Source organism: Sceloporus occidentalis, unplaced genomic scaffold, assembly GCF_023333645.1.
Source record: "Sceloporus occidentalis isolate IW3139 unplaced genomic scaffold, rSceOcc1.0.p SCAF_6, whole genome shotgun sequence".
Taxonomy (NCBI): Eukaryota; Metazoa; Chordata; class Lepidosauria; order Squamata; family Phrynosomatidae; genus Sceloporus; species Sceloporus occidentalis.
In genome coordinates this window covers 25,346,859-25,368,607 of record NW_028316986.1, presented here as the reverse complement: position 1 = coordinate 25,368,607, position 21,749 = coordinate 25,346,859, and the positions used below count along the sequence as shown (strand labels likewise).

General features: G+C 39.1%; 1 protein-coding gene across 3 annotated transcripts in view; it reads left to right on the top strand.

The window, feature by feature from the left end:
- Positions 1-21,749, top strand: part of LOC149310534 (rho-related GTP-binding protein RhoQ) — a 49,669-nt gene that overhangs the window by 24,342 nt on the left and 3,578 nt on the right. For all 3 annotated transcript variants that reach the window (XM_089529152.1, XM_089529153.1, XM_089529154.1), the window contains exons 3-4: positions 18,507-18,671; positions 21,002-21,097. In XM_089529152.1, coding sequence (XP_089385278.1) covers positions 18,507-18,671; positions 21,002-21,097 — 261 coding nt within the window. The remainder of the gene's footprint in view (positions 1-18,506; positions 18,672-21,001; positions 21,098-21,749) is intronic.

Sequence of the window (21,749 nt, the reverse complement as noted above, 5' to 3'; positions counted from 1 at the left end):
TCGCCTAACACCTTCCACATTCTCCTAAATCTGCTCAAGAGGAACCTTCCAGCTAAGATTTGAATTGAGACAGGCGACATGCAGAGGACACACATGTACATTTTAAATAACATGGGAGACAGAACAGCTCTAAGGGGTCCCACAGGCCAACGGCCAGGGGGTCGAACAGGAGTCCTCAAATACCATCTTCTGAGTTGGCCCATCCAAGAAAGACTGGAACACTGCATAACAGTGCCTTCAAATCCCATCTCAGAGAAACAGCCCAGAAGGGATACCATAATCAATGGTACTGAAACCTGCTGGGAAGTTCAGCAGGACCAACAGGTACATATTTCCCCTGTGTGGGTAAATGTTCTTGAACATGAGAATGGGAAACAGCTTGGAAAGCTGCTGACTCTTGATGGGCTGCTGGACTGCAAGAAGTCTGAAGAGAGAAACATCGCACAAACAGAGCTTTGTTAGAACAGGATAACAAAGTGATCCTCTAGGTTGCATTCTGTCAAGCTGTTATGCACATGACAGAAATAAACATGCAGGGGCTGAGATCCTACATGGCTGAGCATAGTGTAAGAGTTCCACATACAAAACTCTGCTACAGCTCCCCTTTCACCACTCCCAGGACTCACATGTTGTAGTGCAATGGACTACTGTTGGAGGGAGGGGGTGTTGGAGAAGCATATGACTATGTCCCCATAGCCAGACACAGACTGAGGACAATTTCCACCAAGATCCACGCTCCTGAGTCCTTAGCAGATGATAATTGGCATCCTATTGGTTAGTTCCAACTAGAGTAGACCGATTTGATCAGTTGTTGAATAGTAAAGGCACCAGATCCTGTCTGATTTTGGAAGGGAAACTGCCAATGCATGTCAAGTGCTGGAGAGGAAGGAATTGGCAAAACCATCTTGAGTATAACCTGCCTAAGAAAACCCTCCAAAATTGATGGGGTCACCATAAGTTGACAGGTGATTTGAAGGAATACACACAAGTCAACATGCAGATCAAACCACTGGATTTAGTGGGTTTACTCTAGCCAAGACTAAAACAAAGCCAAGACTAAAGTTGCCTGTCAACTTATGGTGACCTCATGTTCATAGGGTTTTCTTAAGCAAGTAATACTCAGAGGTGGGTTCCTTCGTCTGAAATATAGCCCATAGAACCCGGAATACATAGAATCATAGAGTTGGAAGAGACCGCATGGGCCATCCAGTCCAACCCCCTGCCATGCAGGAAATCCAAATCAAAGCATTCCTGACAGATGGCCATCTAGCCTCTGTTTAAAGACCTCCAAGGAGGGAGATTCCACTACACTCTGAGGGAGTGTGTTCCACTGTCGAACAGCCCTTACTGTCAGGAAATTCCTCCTAATGTTGAGGTGGAATCTCTTTTCCTGTAGCTTGCATCCATTGTTCAGGGTCCTGTTCTCTGGAGCAGCAGAAAACAAGCTTGCTCCCTTCTCAATATGACATCCTTTCAAATATTTAAACAGGGCTATCATATCACCTCTTAACCGTCTCTTCTCCAGGCTAAACATCCCCAGCTCCCTGAGTCGTTCCTCATAGGGCATGGTTTCCAGACCTTTCACCATTTTAGTCGCCCTCCTTTGGACACGCTACAGTTTCTCAATGTCCTTTCTGAATTGTGGCGCCCAGAACTGGACACAATATTCTAGGTGGGGCCTGACCAAAGCAGAATACAGTGGCACTATTACTTCTCTTGATCTAGACACTATACTTCTATTGATGCAGCCTAAAATAGCATTGGCCTTTTTAGCTGCCGCATCACACTGTTGACTCATGTTCAACTTGTGGTCTACTTGGACTCCTAGATCCCTTTCACACGTAGTTTCATTCAGCCAGGTGTCACCCATCCTATATCTGTGCATTTTATTTTTCTGCCCTAAGTGCAGTACCTTACATTTTTCCGTGTTGAATTTCATTTTGTTAGCTTTGGCCCAGCTTTCTAGTCTATTCAGGTCATTTTGAATGTTGATCCTGTCCTCTGGAGTGTTAGCTATTCCTCCTAATTTGGTGTCATCTGCAAATTTGATAAGTATGCTCCCAATTGCTAAAGATGTTGAATAACACTGGGCCCAGGACAGAGCCCTGTGGGACCCCACTGGTCACTTCCCTCCAGGATGAAAAGGAGCCATTGTTGAGCACCCTTTGCATTTGGCCGGTCAACCAGTTACAAATCCATGTAACAGTTACTTTGTCTAGTCAACATTTTACAAGCTTGTTTGCAAGAATGTCATGGGAAACCTTGTCAAAGGCCTTACTGAAAGCAAGATACACTATATCCACAGCATTCCCTTCATCTACCAAGCTTATAATTTTATCAAAGAAAGAGATTAGATTTGTCTGGCATGACTTGTTTCTCTAAAACTCATGTTGATTTTTTGTGATTATGGCATTGCCTTCTAGATGTTCACAGACTCTCTGTTTAATGATCTGCTCCAGAATCTTTCCTGGTATTGATGTCAGACTAACTGGACGATAATTGTTGGGATCCTCTTTTTTCCCCTTTTTGAAGATGGGGACAACGTTTGCCCTCCTCCAGTCTTGTATCCTAACAGGAGGCCCTGCTCCTTGACCATTTTGGTTACCTTTTTCCGTATCTTTTCCAGCCCTACAGTACAGTTGTCCTTCCCTTTTCATGGATTTGGAGTCTGAGGTCTTGCTTTTCTCAGGAGGGACAAACAGGGAGGGACAAAATGGCAGTGTGCAGCCTCTCACGCTGTTATTTTCAATGGGACTCAAATATTTGCAAGCCGCCATATCTGTGCGTGGGGGGTCCGAAACGGATGCCCTGCAAATTGGGAGGGGATACTGTATTCTACAGGAGTAATACCCAAAATCATTTACTGTCTTCCAAATATGGGTGCATCATTGACTTGTCTTACAGTATATATAGTATACAGTACAGTATACAGTCCGCCCTCACCTTACGCAGGGGATCCGTTCTGGAAACCCCCCCCCCATGTAAGGCAGATTAAGCGTATACTCGTCCCATTCATTTGAATGGGGGGGGTGCACCCCATGGGCATGAGCCCCATTCACCATATTAGGACTCACCACCTGCATGACTTCAAGTCCACCTATGCCAAGCCTGCATATGGTGCGGGCACGCTGTACATATGTTACAGTATAGGCAGTTTTCCTGCCTCTAAATGGTAAAGTCAAGATACACGATGCAAAGTCTGAAGAAGAAGAGCAAAATATGCAAAATAAGAGACAATAATGTATTTTTCCCCAATTCATTTGGTTTAATCCAGATTGCACAATTCATTTTCATTTTTGTTTTTGGATTAGTTTGTGGCATAGAAACCCAGGGAGAAAGAGAGACGTCCGTTGTTTTCCTGTTCAGGGTAAATGGCACTTTTGCTTAAGCAGAAGAAGAAACTGCCTTATATTGGAAGTTAAGAAGCTTTACCCTTCTAGCTCAGTATTACAGGAATCATTCCCATTCCTATCTGGAGATACTTGGGATTGAACCTGGGACCTTCTTCATGCCCACTAGATACTATACTCCTGACTATATAGTCTCTCCTAGAAGGAGGCATGGCTCTCTCCCACTTGAAGGCTGCTGTGAATTTGGCTGCCTTTAATGTTGGAGCTAGTTTTCTTTCTCCCTTCCCTCTACACTTCCGCTTGCAGCTGTTTTTGGAAATCAGATCTAACAGCTAGTTTCCCTGGAGATAACCACTGCCCTGTTGCCGCCTTGTGACCCAGCTTGCCTCTGAATCCCTAATGTCATGGCTGGTGTAGAATTCCCAGCTGCCCAGCATTAATGCTCATTCAGTAACTAATGACAGTTTATATCTTCATTTCAAAAACCCTACTTAATCATATGGCTTTCTTAAATTTGTCTATGGTGCTTTGAAAGCTATACAGTTTTAATCTGAAACAGTGTCCAGATAATACATACATATGCTAAACTGCTAGTGTTGCCAGGTTTTCAAAACAGCAATAAGGGACAGTCAAAATTCATGACATATGCAGGGTTAACAATCAGAAACTTGCTAATAACAACTTTGTGTTCTATCTAAATACCAAATGAAAGTATATACTTCAGTTAACGTAGCCATGTGTTTCTGGATGGCCCTTGTGGTCTCTTCCAACTCTACAATTCTATGATTCTTTGAAACTAACATACTGCACACATTAATAAATTACATGATGCACACATTGCTGTCTTTATTAAAGGCCAATACCCCAAAATACAAGATTTGGGGCCATGTAAAGTCAAAGGCTTTCATGGCCGGCGTCCATAGTTTTCTGGAACATGGCCACATAGCCCAAAAAACCGACAAAAAACTATTTGGGGGCATCTTATTCAGTCTGTTTGAAACCTCTTTCCAAACTTCAAATAGGGAACCACCCTTGTAATAAGGAACACATGCCTTTACTATAAGGGGCAAACTTTCTGACTCTCAAATAAGGGACATCCATTATAATAAGTGTCATCTGGCAACCCTGTACATAGCTCCTGGATCCATCTCTACAATTATCATCTCAAGTAGATGCAATGGCCAGAAGCGCCTGGTACCAACTTCAGTTGATATGCCAACTGCATTCCTACCTCGACCGAAAGGACCTAGAAGCAGTGGTACTTGCACTGGTAATCTCTCATCTTGATTTCTGTAATGCGCTTTACATGGGGCTACCTTTGTATCAAGTTTGGAAACTTCACTTGGTATAAAATGCGGCAGCCAGATTGGTCACCAGTACACCTAGGTCTAACCATATAACACCAGGTTTAAAATCTCTTCACTGTCTCCCAATTATGCGTATGCTGAAAGCCGTGTAAAGCGCGCCCGCGTATGACGCAGTCACACTGTACATAATTGGCAATTCTTTCTTAACCAGATGCATTCCTTTGTACATGTAAGTCTTTTCAGCAAGTGTTGCTCTCTCATTCTAACCGTCTCTTTCTGTGTGGTTGATGTTGTGAGATGTTTAAAGACCCAGATCTTGCACTGTCTCATTGAGTTTGAGATTTAGAAATATCAACACTCACTCTGTGTAAATAATGTACACTCTGTTGTACAAAGTAATTTCAGAAGAACATTGGAAAAGAATTTGGTCTTTCCCCCTCAGTTTAAATCAATTTTAGCAGCATTCTCAAAGGAATGTAAAGGTATGTCAAGTCGAAGGCTTTCATGGCTGGCATCCATAGGTTTTTTGTGGGGGTTTTGGGCTATGTGGCAATGTTCTGATAGAATTCATTCCTGACATTTTGTCTGCATCTGTGGCTGACATCTTTCCATCTGGGCGATGCCAGCCACAGATGCAGGTGAAATATCAGGAGTAAATTCTTCCAGAACATGGCCACATAGCCCGAAAAACCCACAAAAAACTACAAATTTAAAGGTAGCCCTTAGGTGGTATTATATATATTATATTGAATCAATAGAGGTATTCCAGAAAAATGTTGGAGAGGATGTGGAGGCACAGAATCACTAAAATATAAGTGATTATGATGTTCAGAGTGAAAGCCTTTTGGAAGAAAACAACAGAGTTTAAAGTCTAACCAAACTATCCAGCTGAGAGATACATTATTACTATTCTCCATATTTGACAGGGACAGTGAAAAAGCTTTTATATAACAATCATCTCTCTGTATTAATGGGAGCTGCCCAGATGGAAAGTGCGAAGTTTTAGAAAAGTTTGCAAGCTCTCTCATCAAGGGGTTGGCTTCATAGCTTGATCTATTGGCTTACTAAAAATATTCTCATTATTGGCTAGTGGGGGTTAAAGAAAGGTGACATTGTAGAAACTGGATTCCCATTTCTCCTCTACACTATGAATTTGCCTTCAGCATATGGACCACCAATAAATTGGGCTAGCCTGAAGAAAGAGAGCCCTCCCTCCATGATAACTGTCATCCTTCGGCCTGCGAGGGAGTGACCAGGCAGGCCCAGTTCCACCAGGGCTAGCCTGAAGAAGAAGAGCCCTCCCTCCAGTCCATCTGCCTTGGTCCAGGCCTCAGAGAGAGAGAATAACCACTGGACCTCATCCCCTTTCCCACCACCTTCTCCTTTTGTGTCGTGTCTTTTAGATTGTAAGCCTGAGGGCAGGGAACTGTCTGATTAAAAATAATATTGTAAGCCGCCCTGAAAGCCTTTAGGGCTGAAGGGTGGAGTATAAATACCATTAATAATAATAATAATAATAATAATAATAATAAATTAACTGGAGTTTATGAGTAGTACTTTTCCACACATGATTTTCAATTGGAAAGTAAACCCATCACCAATGTCTGGACTTGACCATGGTACAAGATATATGTGTAAGTGAGCTGTTGTTAAGAGGATGCCTTATCATTTTTAAATATATTTGAAATGCAACTTTTAAAAAAGTACCACTGGCAACCTTGAGGTCCCTTTCTCCACCTGTAGCATGTTGATATCTTCATCTTGTTTTTAGTGGCCCCATTTTGGCTGCACTGGCATTCATCTGTGAATTCATCTACACTATAGCAGTATAGCAATCTGATACCACTTTAACTTGTCCTATCCCAGGGAATCCCGGGATTTGTGATTTGATGAGATACTTAGGAATCTCTGCAAGAGAGCTGTAGTGTCATAATTCAATATAGTGCACTAGAACTTTTCAGTAGAGATAATTCTGAGTTTTTCGCCAAATCCCATGAGATTAAAACCTGGACAAATTAAAGTGGTATAGACTGCTAGAACTCTGTAGTTTAGATGCTCTCTGACATGATGTGTACCCATGGATTTGTAACCGAAAGGAGGCCAATTTGAAACAAAATGAATATACCAGGATGAGGTAGGGTTGAGTGTCCAGTTGTACAAAATTAACTGAAACATAAAACATTTTTTTCTCACTACAAGATCCATGGAGATTCAAACATAGAAATGAAAGAGACTACATGTTCTTCTCGATCTCTCAACATTCAAATTCAAGAATCAATATGTTTTTTATTTTCCAAAACATGATAGAGGGAATCAAAGATGTAAAGATAAAAGCTAATAAAATATCTGACCATAATCAAGTTATATTAGAAATAGGACAAACAAAGTAGGAATTTTTTTGTAGATTAGATGAGAAGCTGTTGAAAGAGGAAAGGTTAAGGAAGCAATTAAAAGAGGAAATAAAATGGTTTTTTAAAGCAAATGCAGATGAGGAACTAAAGATGAAAATGATATGGGATGTATTGAGAGCTTATATCAGAGGTTTTTCTGATAAAGAAAAAATCTGAAAGAAATAAAGATAAGAAAAAAGAAATTGAGGAAATTTCAAAAAAAAAATCCAAGAGCAAGAAAATAAGATGGTTAAAAACCCCAATAATCAAAAAGGTAAGAATAGATTGAGGTTGTTGAAAAACAATTAGAAAGTAAAACGGTTGAGGAAATCAACAAAAAACTCAGATTTATACAACAAAAACAATTCAAATGGGGAAACAAATCTGGAAACTGGTTAGCTTATAAATTTAGGAATAAAAAAGAAAAAAATGGAAGTAAAGAAATTCATGAAGGAGGGATAATATATACAGAACTCAAAGACATTAAGAGAAGATTTTTCAAATATTATGAAGAACTTTATAAAGAGACAATGGACACTACACACCACAAAAAATACTATTGGAATATTTAAGTAAGGTTAAAAAAATAGAAGGCGATGGAGAAGAAATGGAAAAGATAAACAAAGAAATAACGGAGGAAGAAATTAGAGAGGCTATAGAGAGAATGAAAGGAGGGAAAGCACCTGGACCGGATGGTTTTACAATGGGATACTATAAACAATGTAAAGAAGAATTGGTAGGCCCATTAAAAAAGGTATTTAATGAAATTCATAGAAATGGTATCCCAGAGACATGCAAAGAAACAAATATTGTGTTGATCCCTAAAGAAGGTAAAGATCTGATATCAGCCAAAAATAATAGACCAATATCCTTTTTGAATACTGATTATAAATTATTCACATCTTTAATAGCTGAAAGGTTTAAAAAGATTTTGGGTAATTGGATAAATAAAGATCAGTGTGGATTTCTGCCCCAAAGGCACATTAATCACAATTTGAGAGTAGTAATAAACTTAATTGAATATTACAAACAAACAAAAATCTGGGGAAAGAGGCAGCAATGCTATTCCTTGACGCCGAAAAGGCATTTGATAATGTTAATTGGCAGTTTATAATTAAACTTTTGGAAAAATTAAATTTTGAAGAAAATATAATAGGCTGGATACGTAAAATATATGATACACAAAAAGCGAAAATAATTGTAAATGGTAGCCAATCAGAAATCTTTAAAATCACTAAAGGAACTAGACAAGGCTGTCCTCTATCTCCGTTGTTATTTATAATGTGTCTGGAAGTATTATGCAACCAAACAAGGGAGAGTACTCATATAAAAGGGACTAAAATCAAGGGAAAGGAAATAAAAATCCTTGCCTATGCTGATGATATGGTATTGATTATGGAGAACCGTTATCAACATTACCTAAAATATTGGAAACGATTAGAGAATACGGAATATGTGCAGGGCTCAAAATAAACAAAGACAAATTAACACTTCTAACATTTAACATGACTAAATCAAGACAAGAACAACTTCAAGGAGTGGCGAGAATACAGACAGGGAAAAAGTTAAATATTTAGGTATAAATTTAACGAAAAAGACAGTGGATCTATTTTTTAAAAAATTACAAACCTCTTTGGCAAGAAATCAAAAGGAAATTTAAAAAATGGTCCAGATTAAAACTATCTTTCACGGGAAAGATAGCACTTGCAAAAATGACTATCTTGCCAAAGATGTTATTTGTCTTTCAAAATCTCCCAATCATATTAAATGATTCTGTCTTTACAACATGGAGACAAGATTTGTCTAAATTTATATGGGCAGGAAGAAGGGCAAGAATAAAATGGAGCTCACTTATAGATTGTAAAGAAAGAGGAGGACTAGCTGTCCCGGACTTAAAAATATATTACCATGCTTGTGCTATGGATTGGATAAAAGAATGGGTAAGATTAGAGAACGAAGATCTTTTAAATTTAGAAAGATTTAACAATATCTATGGGTGGCATGCCTACCTTTAGTAAAATAAATCAGAACAAAATAAAGGCTTTAAATTAAGATCATATAATCAGAAATTCCCTATGGAAAGTATGGAAAACATATAAGAATAAAACTTATATAAATTTATATAAATTTATATAAGAATAAAATTTATAATCATATGCCGGATTGGGTTTCCCCTCAAGAAGCTTTTTTGATAAGAAGAGAAACATCAAACAATAAATGGTTAACATATAAAGATGTCTTGTATAAGAAAAATGGAGAATTAATTATGAAAAGTCAAGAGGATCTCAGAAAAGAGGGAGTAAACATAAGCTGGTTTCCATATTATCAACTCAAGGAAAGATTTAATAAAGACACAAGACAAGAAGGAATAATGTCAACTAAAACAGAATTAGATTTACTCTGGGAAAAGAATGAGAAAGGCTTAATCTCAAAATTTTACAAGGTATGTTTAAACTTACAAATAGAAGAAACAGAAACAATAAAATCCAACATGATTTTATGGGCAAGGAATACAACACATAATATACCATTAAACAGTTTGGAGAGAGCAATGGGGGAAGGATCTAAATTTTACCTCATGTGTAGACATTAAAGAAAACTTTATAATAATGTTTTATAGATGGCATTTACCACCGGTAAGATTAGCTAAGATGAGTAAAGAAGTAACGAATATGTGTTGGAAGTGTAAGGAGAATCCAGGGACTTTTTACCACATGTGGTGGATCTGTCCACACATTAAGAAATTTTGGATTGAGGTTCACAGGATAATTCAAGAAATCTTGCAGATTAAGTTTGCATTAAAGCCAGAGATGTGCCTATTGAATATTGTCGAAGAAGTGAGGGTTTGAAAGAAATTGACACAAATATTATATTTATTTTCCACAGCAAGAATAACAATAGCAAGGAGATGGAAGGATAATGAAATCCCAACAATTGACGAATGGCTAATAAAATCTGCGGAAGTTATTGATATGGATAATTTGACTAGATTATTGAAAGACGAGATATATAAAGAAGATGATGATATAAGCTGGAAACCTTTTATAAAATATTGTGAAAACAGATGGAAAGATGAAATATGAGCTTTGTAGCGAAATATATGTATGTGGAATGAAAGTAAAATAACTGTGTTTCTAAATTATATGGTATAAGCACACAGAATGTAACAGAAGTAAGGACCGAAGTGATATAGAAATAGGTAGGGAAATATAGGTAGCAATGGAATAAGTAAAAGATAAATACAAAAATGAATGAGAAAATTAAGGCGATTAAAGCGGTAAACATAGACATTCTCCTCAAACGAATAGTAAGGGTTTATGAGAAATCTGATAAAGACAAAATAGTGTGCAGGAAGGAGGAATAAAAGGGAAAGCTGTACAAGTTTATTCTGAATGTTTATTGATATAAGTCATATGGAGCCAATATGCAAGATATAGGGGGGGATCCTAAAAAGTTGGATTATTGTTATGGTTTGTAGGTAATATGAAATAATACGAAATATATGGATAATAATGAATTATGAATTAATTATGTATTGGTCCAGGCCTTGGAGGTAGAGAAGACTGCTGGACCTCTTACCCTTCCCCACCACCATTCCATTCTCCTTTTGTGTCATGTCTTTTTAGATTGTAAGCCTGAGGGCAGGGAACTGTCTAATCAATAAGATTGTATGTACAGCTCTGTGTAAATTTACAGCGCTTTATAAATAAAGGTTAATAATAATAACAATGTATGTAGAAATGTTATGTTTTTAATACCTTAATAAAATTTATAAAAATTAAAATTATAAAACATACAGGAGCTGTTTTCCCTCCCCTAGTGTTGACTGAGCCTATTCAGTAGCTATGGGATTTTGAGCATTCAAGGTGGATTGCAGTTGTGGGGAAAAGGGAAAGGGAAGAAGGGGTGAAATGTCCTGGAAGAGGACAGACATATCTAGCTGGAAGGAACATTGAACAGGAGCAATACTGTTAGGCAGAGACAGTACAGGGTAACATTAGCCTGGAGAAGAGAAGGTATAGTGTCTAGATCAAGGGAAGTAATAGTGCCACTGTATTCTGCTCTGGTCAGGCCCCACCTGGAATATTGTGTCCAGTTCTGGGCACCACAATTCAAAAAGGATATGGAGAAACTGGAGCATATCCAAAGGAGGGCGACTAAAATGCTGAAGGGTCTGGAAACCATGCCTTATGAGGAACGACTTAGGGAGCTGGGGATGTTTAGCCTGGAGAAGAGACGGTTAAGAGGTGATATGATAGCCCTGTTTAAATACTTAAAGGGATATCATATTGAGGAGGGTGCAAGCTTGTTTTCTGCTGCTCCAAAAACTAGGACCTGGAACAATGGATGTAAGCTACAGGAAAAGAGATTCCACTTCAACATTAGGAGGAACTTCCTGACAGTAAGGGCTGTTCAACAGTGGAACACACTCCCTCGGAGTGGGGTGGAGTCTCCTTCTTTGGAGGTCTTTAAGCAGATGCCATCTGTCAGATATGCATTGATTGAGAGTTCCTGCATGGCAGGGGGTTGGACTGGATGGCCCTTGTGGACTCTTCCAACTCTGATTCTATGTGATATGATAGCCCTGTTTAAATATTTGAAGGGATGTCATATTGAGGAGGGAGCAAGCTTGTTTTCTTCTGGTCCAGAGAACAGGACCTGGAACAATGGATGCAAGCTGCAGGAAAAGAGATTCCAGCTCAACATTAGGGGGAACTTCCTAACCATAAGGGCTGTTCAACAGTGGAACACACTTCCTTGGAGAGTGTTGGAGTCTCCCTCCTTGGAAGTATTTTAACAGAGGCTGGATGACCATCTGTTGGGTATGCTTTGATTGAGAGTTCCTGCATGGAAGGGAGTTGGGCTGGATGGCCCTTGTGGTCTCTTCCAACTGTATGATTCTATGAACATCTTGCTGCAAGTCTCCCTTGTTCCATCTCCTAGTGAATTTGGATAATAATAACCTTGTGTGTCAATCTGTTGGGGAGCACAAAGGGATCAACTAAAAATAGGGTAGTAGTTTTTATATCAAGAGCCAGGGTCATGTAGTGGTTTGAGTGTTGGACTAATCGGGATTCAAATCCCTGCTTGGCCATAGAAGCCAAGTCATACTCTCTCAGCCCCAGAGAACGGCAGTGGCAAGGATATGTTTGTGACTGACAGGAACATAGGAGGCTGCCTTATACTGATTGAAACCATTAGTCCATTTAGCCCAGTTTGTTAACACTGGCAGTGTTTCAGACAGGGTTTTTTCCCCAGTCCTTTCTGGATGTTCCAGGGACAGAAATATGCTAGGAGAAAAGAGACCCGTAGCTATACTCAATCATGTATGATTTTTATCCTATTTATTTATGTGTTTATTTCAAGGATTTATATCCTGTCTCTCCCACAATCTCAAGGCAGGACCTTGTTTTGAGGCTTCTGTTCCTGGATGGCACTACAAATTCTCCCCTCCCTTCCATGATCTAGTTTATGAGTGCAACAAAATCATCTTAGCTGTTATGTATTACCTGAGCTTGTAGGTATGCTTGAATACTCCACCCCCTACCTTTCATGTAAAAAGATAAAATATTCTGGGTGTTGGAGGGTGAAGCCCAGCCTCTCCCTTGGCATGCTGTTTTGCTATGAGTATGACAGCTTTTCACAGAGAAGCATTGAAATGCCTATCTGCTCTCTGAAGTGGTACAATTAAGGTAAAATATTTCCTCTTGACACTGCAGCATGGATAAATTGGGCCACTCTCAAGAAGTGCTAAGTGCATTGGATTGGAAGGTAACCTGCATGCTGTAGCTCATGTTTTGCAGCTCATCTCGCATGCCTTGTTTTCTGCTGCAGTACCATCTGTTATTGTGAGGCACACAATTCTCATTGTATGTTTTACCCATTAGACTTTTATTTCTTAAATGACCTGTTTTTCCAGACCATTCCAGTAATCAGTAATCTTGGTCTGCCCAAGTTATGAACTTAATTTTCTGTCTGGGACAGAAGCATCCTTATCATTCTATATTACTATGAGTTGGATGTGTTATTTCTTTGGGGTCTTTTGCTACAAATGATTTGCTTTAATAATAGAATGAACAATTGTTTGCAATGCATGAGTGGGTGGATGTCTTGTTAGGTAAACACTGTAAGCAAAAATATATCCTGGGAACCAATTTTAGGCTGTAAACAGGACAGGGCCATCCCTAACATTAGGTAATGAGGTGCAGTAGCTTAAGGCAACAGATATGGAGCAAGAGGAGATGTGGAGCATTCCCCTTTCTTGAAAGCCCAAAGCTATCACAACTTGCTCAGAACCCTCTAAACTTTAGAGTCTAAAGTATCCTGCTGTTGCCTCATGCCGGGTGGAACACACTTTCCTATCATCAGTAATAATAATCCTAATAAGGTCTCTTTCACAATTATATCACTTTCATACCACTTTAACTGCCATGGGTCCATGCTATAGAATCCTGGGATTTGTAGTTATGTGTGAAGAATTTAACATTCTCTGCCACAAAGTTTGGCATAGTGGTTTGAGTGTTGGATTATGAGTCTGGAGACCAGGGTTCAATACCCAGCTCAGCCATGAAACCCATTAGGTGATCTTGGGCAAGTCACATGCTCTGAGCCTGAGAGAAAGGCAGTGGCAAACCTCTGAAGAAATCTTGCCAAGAAAAGCCCATGGTTCTTCATGAAAACCCTCACAATAACCCCGTCTAGGGTTGCCATAAGTCGGAAAAACTTGAAGGCACAGAACATGCTCTTTCACTCACTCCCTTTCACTTACACTGGATACTGGAGATGTTCATGTTCTTCCTCTGGACATTTGATCTACACATGGAAGGAGAACAAGTGAGTAGAGCAACCATAGTTTGTAGGCTAAAGACTACAGCAGATAAGATTCAGTGTAACACTGCTGAAGCAAAAAAGAAAAAGAAAAAAGCCCAATCTGATGAATTTATGGATAGTTTTAAAACAGATATCCAAGGTACAGTATACTTTGGAAATACTTCTAACATCTTTGATAGCTCATTTAAAGCCTGAGTTGAAACCTGGAGCGGATGTATCACCCCATTGACATGGACACCATCAGCCACCAATTGAGGGGTAGGAGGACGTTCCAACCAACATTTGCAGCAGTTGATATGCCTGTTGGATGTCTCCTCTCCCCCCCCCCCCAAATAGTCTACAATTAGTGGTCATCTTGGCTTTTGGAGGTGGAGCTATGCCATGGCATCCAGCCAGCATGTAAACTGTCCTGTTGCATACTAGGCCTCTGTTATCCCAGTCCCAGAGTACATGGGCGAACAATGAGAATGCTTGTGCAAGGAGGTATCAAATACTTACTAGTTCAAGCTCAGAAAATGCACAACTGCTTGAACAATCAGAACTTGCACAAGCACAGAATCATAATTGGATCCAAGTCAATAGTCTCCCCCCCTCAAAAAAAAAAACCATTGAAGGTAATTTAAAGAACAATAAATATTCACAGTGTGTGCACTTATCCCAGTATTTTGTCTTGTAAAATGAATATACATCATGGGAAGCAATGCTTCCTTAAATCATATTCAGCCGCTAACAATTAACAGCAATTAATGTTTAACAACAATTGTCATATCTTCAGCTTCACCACAGCCAAAAACGGTATGCTTTTGAAACAAACCTTATTTTGTAATTGGAAGGTTACTTTTCTATTTTCTTGTGCTTCCCATGCAGGAAAGATAATGCATTCCTGGATATAATAAGTAGTACAGAAAAAGCTAGGCACACAGACAAACAAATTATTGTGTCTGATGTGGCTTGTTTGTCTTGCAACTCAAAGGTCAACTGTCTCTCATCCACCACTATTTTATTTTTAGTTGTTAATGGCTACTAGTCTTTATGAACTATTCTAATTAATTTTTAAAGCTGTTAGTGGCCATCATAGCATCCAACAGCAGTGAAGTTCATAGGCTAATTGTCTTTGGTGAATTTTTGCTTGTCTAAAAACAGCTCCATTTCTCAGGTTCACTGGATGATCTCAAAAGCATGCTCTTTTGAGATTAAATGAACAGTTTTCTCCAATGACTTGTAATTATATATTTCTCTTCCTGCTCGGCAACGTTAAAAAATACTTGGCTAAAAAGCCTCCATTGTTGAACATTTTCTTTATATAATAACTCAGTCTTTGTATTTTTTTAATTGCCTGATTCTTTACTTCACTAGCTCTATTTCTTCCTTTGTTAGACAAGGCTAAAGAATCCTTGTGGTGCATTGGGGAGTATCGGCTTTAGATAAGGGATAAAATCAGAAGTACACATCATCGAAAGCAGGGACTTAGCATGTCCTCCTTCTCCCTAATTAATGTTCTGTAAGGCAAAACACATGGCATGATGTCACTGCCTTGTAAAATTCTATATCCTGGCACTACTTCATTGGCTGCCATTTGCTGGAAGACGAAATGCTCAAGAGAGTTGAAATAAATGAGCAGTTCTTGCAATGGGGACACGTAAACCGTGGAAACCTCTGTATTGGAGGGAGGGACTAGTGCTTTTAAACCTATTCATAAATAGTCTGGAGTTGAGGTAAGCAGTGAGAAGCCAGGTGTGTGCTGATGGCCCCAAACTATATAGGAGGATTCCAACAGAAATGGAGAGCACTAGCTCTAAAACGATATTTCCAAACTAAGAGAATGAGCATTAAAATGGCAAGTCTATTCATTTTAAGCAAATGTAAAGTGATATAAGTTGAGGTAAGGAAACCTCAAAACAGACACATAGGGTATGTGCCTATTTTTTTTTGGGGGGGGGGGAGTTGTTTGTTTTTACTGGATGCATACTTGTCTACACTGTCATACACCAGATGGATCAAATGGCTCCTTTTTTTTCCTGCCAATGGATTTTCTGCTGATTCTCCCCCCCCCCCCCAAAAAAAAAACCCCTGTTGCACATATTTCAATGCATATGACTATGAAGGTGTACCAATAAAATATGTAATTTATGGTCTTTGGTAATATAAATAGGTGTATTAAAAGGTCTAAGCACCTTTTGCTTTCTGCGGTAAGGAGAACAGAGGTTCAAAAGACACTGTGAAAATAATTCCGTTTGAGACTGCTTTAACTGCCCTGACTCAGTGCTAGGGCATTCTGGGAACTGTAGTTTTGTGAGATATTTAGCATTCTCTCTCAGACAGCTCTAGTGCCACAGCAAACTACAGTCCCCAGGATTCTTTAGCATTGAGCCATGGCAGTTAAGGCTGTCTCAAACTGGATTGTTTCTGCAGTCTGTCTTGGACCAGGGTGAATTTAAACAGAGAATTATAAACCATTAGTTTATCAAAATCCTAACCTGAGACAGGGTAGATTAACCCTTCTCAGTGAAACGCTGTTGAGAATGGGTAATGAATTAGTAATCCTTGATAGGTTTGTTTTAGGATTGACATAAGTTGGAAACGACCTGAAGGCACACAACATGAAGCCATGAACAGACACCAGTTTGGTTTTTGCAAGTGAAGCAATTGGTAGCAGTCAAGCAACAACAGTTCACCTCTTTTAGGGTGCATCCATGCAGCATAATTATAGCATTTTGATATCATTTTAATTTGCATGGCTCCATCCTACAAAATCATAGGATTTGTAATTTGGTGAGGTACCGTCCATTCATGCTTTCTGGAAGAGAGTTCTAAGAACCTTATGGAACTACAGATCCCAGGATTCCATAGGATGGAGCCATGGCAGTTAAAGTGATAACAAAGTGCTGTAATGGTGTGGTGTGAATACTTTTTAAGGTGGGGGCAGGCAAAGTGTAGCGGCCTGAGGGCCACATGCAGCTGTCAAAGATCAGTTTTGTGGTTCCCAGGAATCAAAGATTCCCCCCCCCCTCCAAAACCACAAAAAATATCTCTAGGCGGAGTGGAAGGCATTTCTACTGTATTTGTTGTCCCCTGGACCCCCAGAAGGGTTATTTTGTTCTTGTGCTTGTATTTTATTGTAGTGTGGCTTTTTTATAATGTGATTCATAAATATTGTTCTGTTTCTTTATTTTAAACATTTAGATCCTACCTTTCTCAGAATAATGAGACTAAAGACTAACAACATATTTAAAACAATACAAGTTAAAAACCATACAAAAGTCTAAATAAAAGTGTAAAGGGGAGATTAAAAAAATTAAATAATTAATATTAAAATATAATAATAATAATAATAATAATAATAACAACAACAACTTTATTTATATACCGCCTTTCCACAGTGATCAAAGCGGTTCACAATACCATCAAATACAATTATACAATACATCAAATACAAAATACGTAGAACCGTAAGTACATATAATTTAAAAAAAATCCTTAAAATCACAAGTAAGAACATTAATAACATCTGTCAGTCATAAAGAGCATCTTTCAGCAAGCGATAATTTCTAATGGGTATCAGAAGGATATGCTGACCGGAAAAGGTGGGTCTTTAAGGATTTCTTAAAGGCATCTAAAGAGGAACTAAGCTTTATCTCCTCCGGGAGGTTGTTCCAGTATATGGGAGCTACAGATGAAAATGCTTTTTGGCGAGTTGATGCCAGTATTACACCTTAGCATACTTAAATGCATTAAAAACTGTATACAAACCCTTTAAAGCCTTAAAAAAATACCACACCTCATTGAATCAATAGATGTGAGCATTTCCCTCCTTTTGTATCATTTATTCTGTTTCTCTTAGCAATGGATGAGAGATTATGTGGAGCACAGAACATAACCCTTTGGTCCACAGTACACATTTTAATAATCTCTGCCACACTCCACAACTAGTGAGCTTTAACTCACCATTTTCCATATGTCCTTGAGCTTTGTCCTACCAAACATAAATACCGAAGGTGGGGTATTTGGAGAGAAGAGGACATCCATAGAAGAAGTATTCTAAAGATGTCATCAGTTGCCTACAGGTTAAGATTACAACAGGTTAGATTTAGAGTTTACTCTTTGGGATAAAACTTCCAGAATCCTATAGCCAATATGCCATTCTGGAAGTTACAGTCCATCCAAACAGTGACTTCTACAAGATCTGGATTAGAAAGTTTTCTAACAGCCATTGTGCCATAGTAGTTTCAAGTATTGAACTAGAATTGGCTAACCCCAGGTTAAGATTTCTGTTTGGTAATGAAGCACACTGGGAATAAATCAGTTTTAACTAAACCTTAAGCGTTAAAACGCTTACTTGCTAATTTGCTTACTTGCTGTTCACCGCTATGATCTTTGGAATAGTGGTATATAAATAAAACAAATTATTATTATTATTATTAAACCCACCTTCCATGATTGTCCCCTAATGGATGAGAAGCATTTCTACTAATTGAAGCTCCTTGGTGGAAAGCTGGGGCGCATAGATGAAATATTGATGCAGTCATTGCTCAAAATCACCAGAATGTACATCATATCAAAGTTACAGTGTTAGAAACACTAGCTGCTAGTGCAAAATCATATGAGTATATTTCAATTTCTGTCCTCAGGAAGACTATGATCGCTTGAGACCATTGTCATACCCCATGACTGATGTCTTCCTCATCTGCTTCTCTGTGGTCAATCCGGCTTCTTTTCAGAATGTGAAGGAGGAATGGGTACCAGAACTAAAGGAATATGCACCAAATGTACCATACTTGTTAGTTGGTACCCAGGTAGGTATCATGTGTTCTATGGAAAGAAATGAAGAAAAAATATTATTCCCCATAACCAGGCCAGACTCCCTTTCTTCACCTTTAAAGGTCTCCATGGCCTGTTTCTGCCCTGGATCTTTATCATGTCACTTCTTATGACACACACTCCTCCAAAGTGGCTGCCATAAAGTCTCATAATTTTTAAACTGAGCATACCCATGTCATTATGTTTTGAAGCATCCCCTGTGTTTTTCTCTCTCCCTCTTTCAAAGTCATGTTTCCTGATGAATTGTTTAGCTTAATGATGCCAAAGTACCAAAGCTTGGAAAAGTTGCAGTAAAAAAAATCCCTACACAACAATTTCCCATTTCAGTAGGAAGTGGTGGCTAAGTGATTAGGCTAACAATTCATTGGAAAACATGACTTTGAACTGGCAGTTAGCATGGCCAGAAGTCATACTAGGTGGGAAATCTTGAGAGTTGTAGTCTAAAAGGTAACCACTCCCTTCTCCTTCTGTGTCATGTCTTTTTAGATTGTAAGCCTGAGGGCAGGGAACCGTCTAACTAAAAAGATTGCATGTACAGCGCTGTGTACATTTACAGCGCTTCATAAATAAAGGTTAATAATAATAATAATAATAATAACTATGCAAAGGATGTGTAAAAACATTCCTTATTTTCACTCCCCCCCCCCCCCCGCCTTCCTTAGTCTTTTCCATCTTCTCTTGTTTCCTTCATTTGTGAAAATGTGCACTGGAGACTTCTTTGATTCCCACACTGGGTGCCCCCAAAAGGATTTTTCCTCTGCTTCTGCAAAACATGGATTTTCCCCACATTTATCTAGATCATTGTCTGTATTTATAGAATTAATATGTGCTTTTGCAACTAATAGCAGCAGATATTTCTGAGGCCATGTGCTCAGACTTGAGGAGCAATAAGCTCTACAGAGTCTCCGTCATGCCTGGACTTTCACCATCTTTCCACAGTTTTGTATCAAGCTTGCTGACATATTGTCCTCTTTCTCATCACTGTCCCTCATCTTACTTCTCTTCCACACTGGCATGTCCTTTTTCATTTGCTAGTCCCTTTGTCTTTCCCTCCACACCAACCAAAGTCCCTTCTCTGATTTACTGATAAGCCCTTGAAGCTGCCCCGCATATTCATTCTGTGCTTCATGACAAGCTTCAAGACTGTGAGAAGCATATGGCTATGTTTCCAAAGCCACACATGAAATGATGACAGCAGTGCTGAGATCTGCTGGGGTCCTCCAGGAGTCTCAGTGCTGTGGCGATGATTTTGCATCTGGCTATTGGGATGTAAGCAAACACTTGTTTGAGCCTGCCTGCTCACTGCGAAGCATGGAATGGCTATGAAGTTTGGTTTCAGGGGAGAGGATATATGGCTCAGAATAGCTTGGTCTGCATGTGGTTATTTATGTTAAAACGCTTTTGATGTTGCGCAGCGCGTGAGGTAACACATCAACGTTTGGCACCAGATTTCCCACCTTCGTGACTGTAGTCAGCAGCTTGTGAGCTGGAGAAACGCCTCTCCCTTTCTCAATGAGCAAAGAGACACTGTAAACTTTTCTCAGATGAGGCTTTTATTCTTAGAAGAAGTTCCACTGTGTACAACAATATATACATTGACACCATCCACCATCCACACTAGTAACAACACACTCGTCACTACTCTAGCAAAGACTCCGTGAGGCCTACTAGGCCTTGCCTCTCCCTCTAGTGTCACAAAGGATCCAGCCACCCTCCTGAGTGACTCTTCAGACTGGCAGCATTCTACAGTACTTTACAGCACTTGTTGACTATCTTTTCGATGTCAATTCCTGTTTAAATGCCTAATCATTATGGCTCACAGTAACCCTTGTATGCCTGGTTACTATTAAAACCCACATTGTACATTTTCCTTATGACTCTATATCCCAACAATTTATGCTAGACTGGGGGTATGTAGGGTCGAGACCACAGTGTCCTGTGTTACATTGGGTATCTTTTTCCCCAGGTCAAACCTACATACAGTCTGGAAAGATGGGAATGTCCACTGCAGTTTATACTAATCCCCAAAATTTTCTTTCCTGTGACTAGGCATGGCTGAAACAGCATATAGGGAGGAAGGAGTTTGAAAAGAGCTGGAGAGTCACTTATTACCCCTGCAGTCCATTTCTGCTACCCAGTAAAACAAGATTTTGATCCATTAAATTCACTGTAAAACATAAATAATGACTAAGTGCAACTGTCGTGAGTTGAATCCAACCCAGGGTTTTTTAGAATTCTGTGTTCTGCATTTTGATCTGAAGTAAGCATAAGAAAGTATGCTCATTATTTTCAATTTCTTTAATAGATTGATCTTCGTGATGACCCTAAAACTTTAGCAAGATTGAACGATATGAAGGAAAAACCAATATGTATGGAACAGGGACAGAAGTTAGCAAAAGAGGTAAGCAGGCTACTTAAAGAACCACTGGTTCCTTGCTTAGAACAGACTATACTGTTGTGTATTATACTTTCTCTTCCCATTCCTTTCCCTTTTCTTGCCCTCAGAAAATGTATATCAGTGTATGTTTTCTTTATTTTTATTTAAAACTTTTTGACCTTAACTTTCCATTCAAAAAGTAGCTTAATGTTAATATAAAAACAAAACCTATACTATCACAGTAAAACAATAGAATAAACACCAGCAGAAAAGAAACAGAGCTGAGTAAAGAAATGAAGACAATAGCAGCTATAAAACACAAGGGCTTTAAACATCAGCACTGTTGGTGGGTTGCTATTTCATCACATAAATATATTACTCTGTCTATATTTGGAAAGCACTAGAGCAGGATATGCAACTATAGTCCCCAAAATGTTATTGGACTAAAGTGCCAAAAGTCCCTCACCGTTTGCTGTACTGGCTGAGGCTGCTGGGATTTGATGTCCAACAACATCTAGAAGGCTACAGTTGTGCACACCAGTGCTACATACAGTCATCCCTTGTCCACAGGGGATCCATTCTGGATGGATACGCCCCACCACAGATAGCAAAAAACAACAAGTCCCATTCTTTCCTATGGCATGCACACATCAATTTAAAACAGTGGGGCTTACCA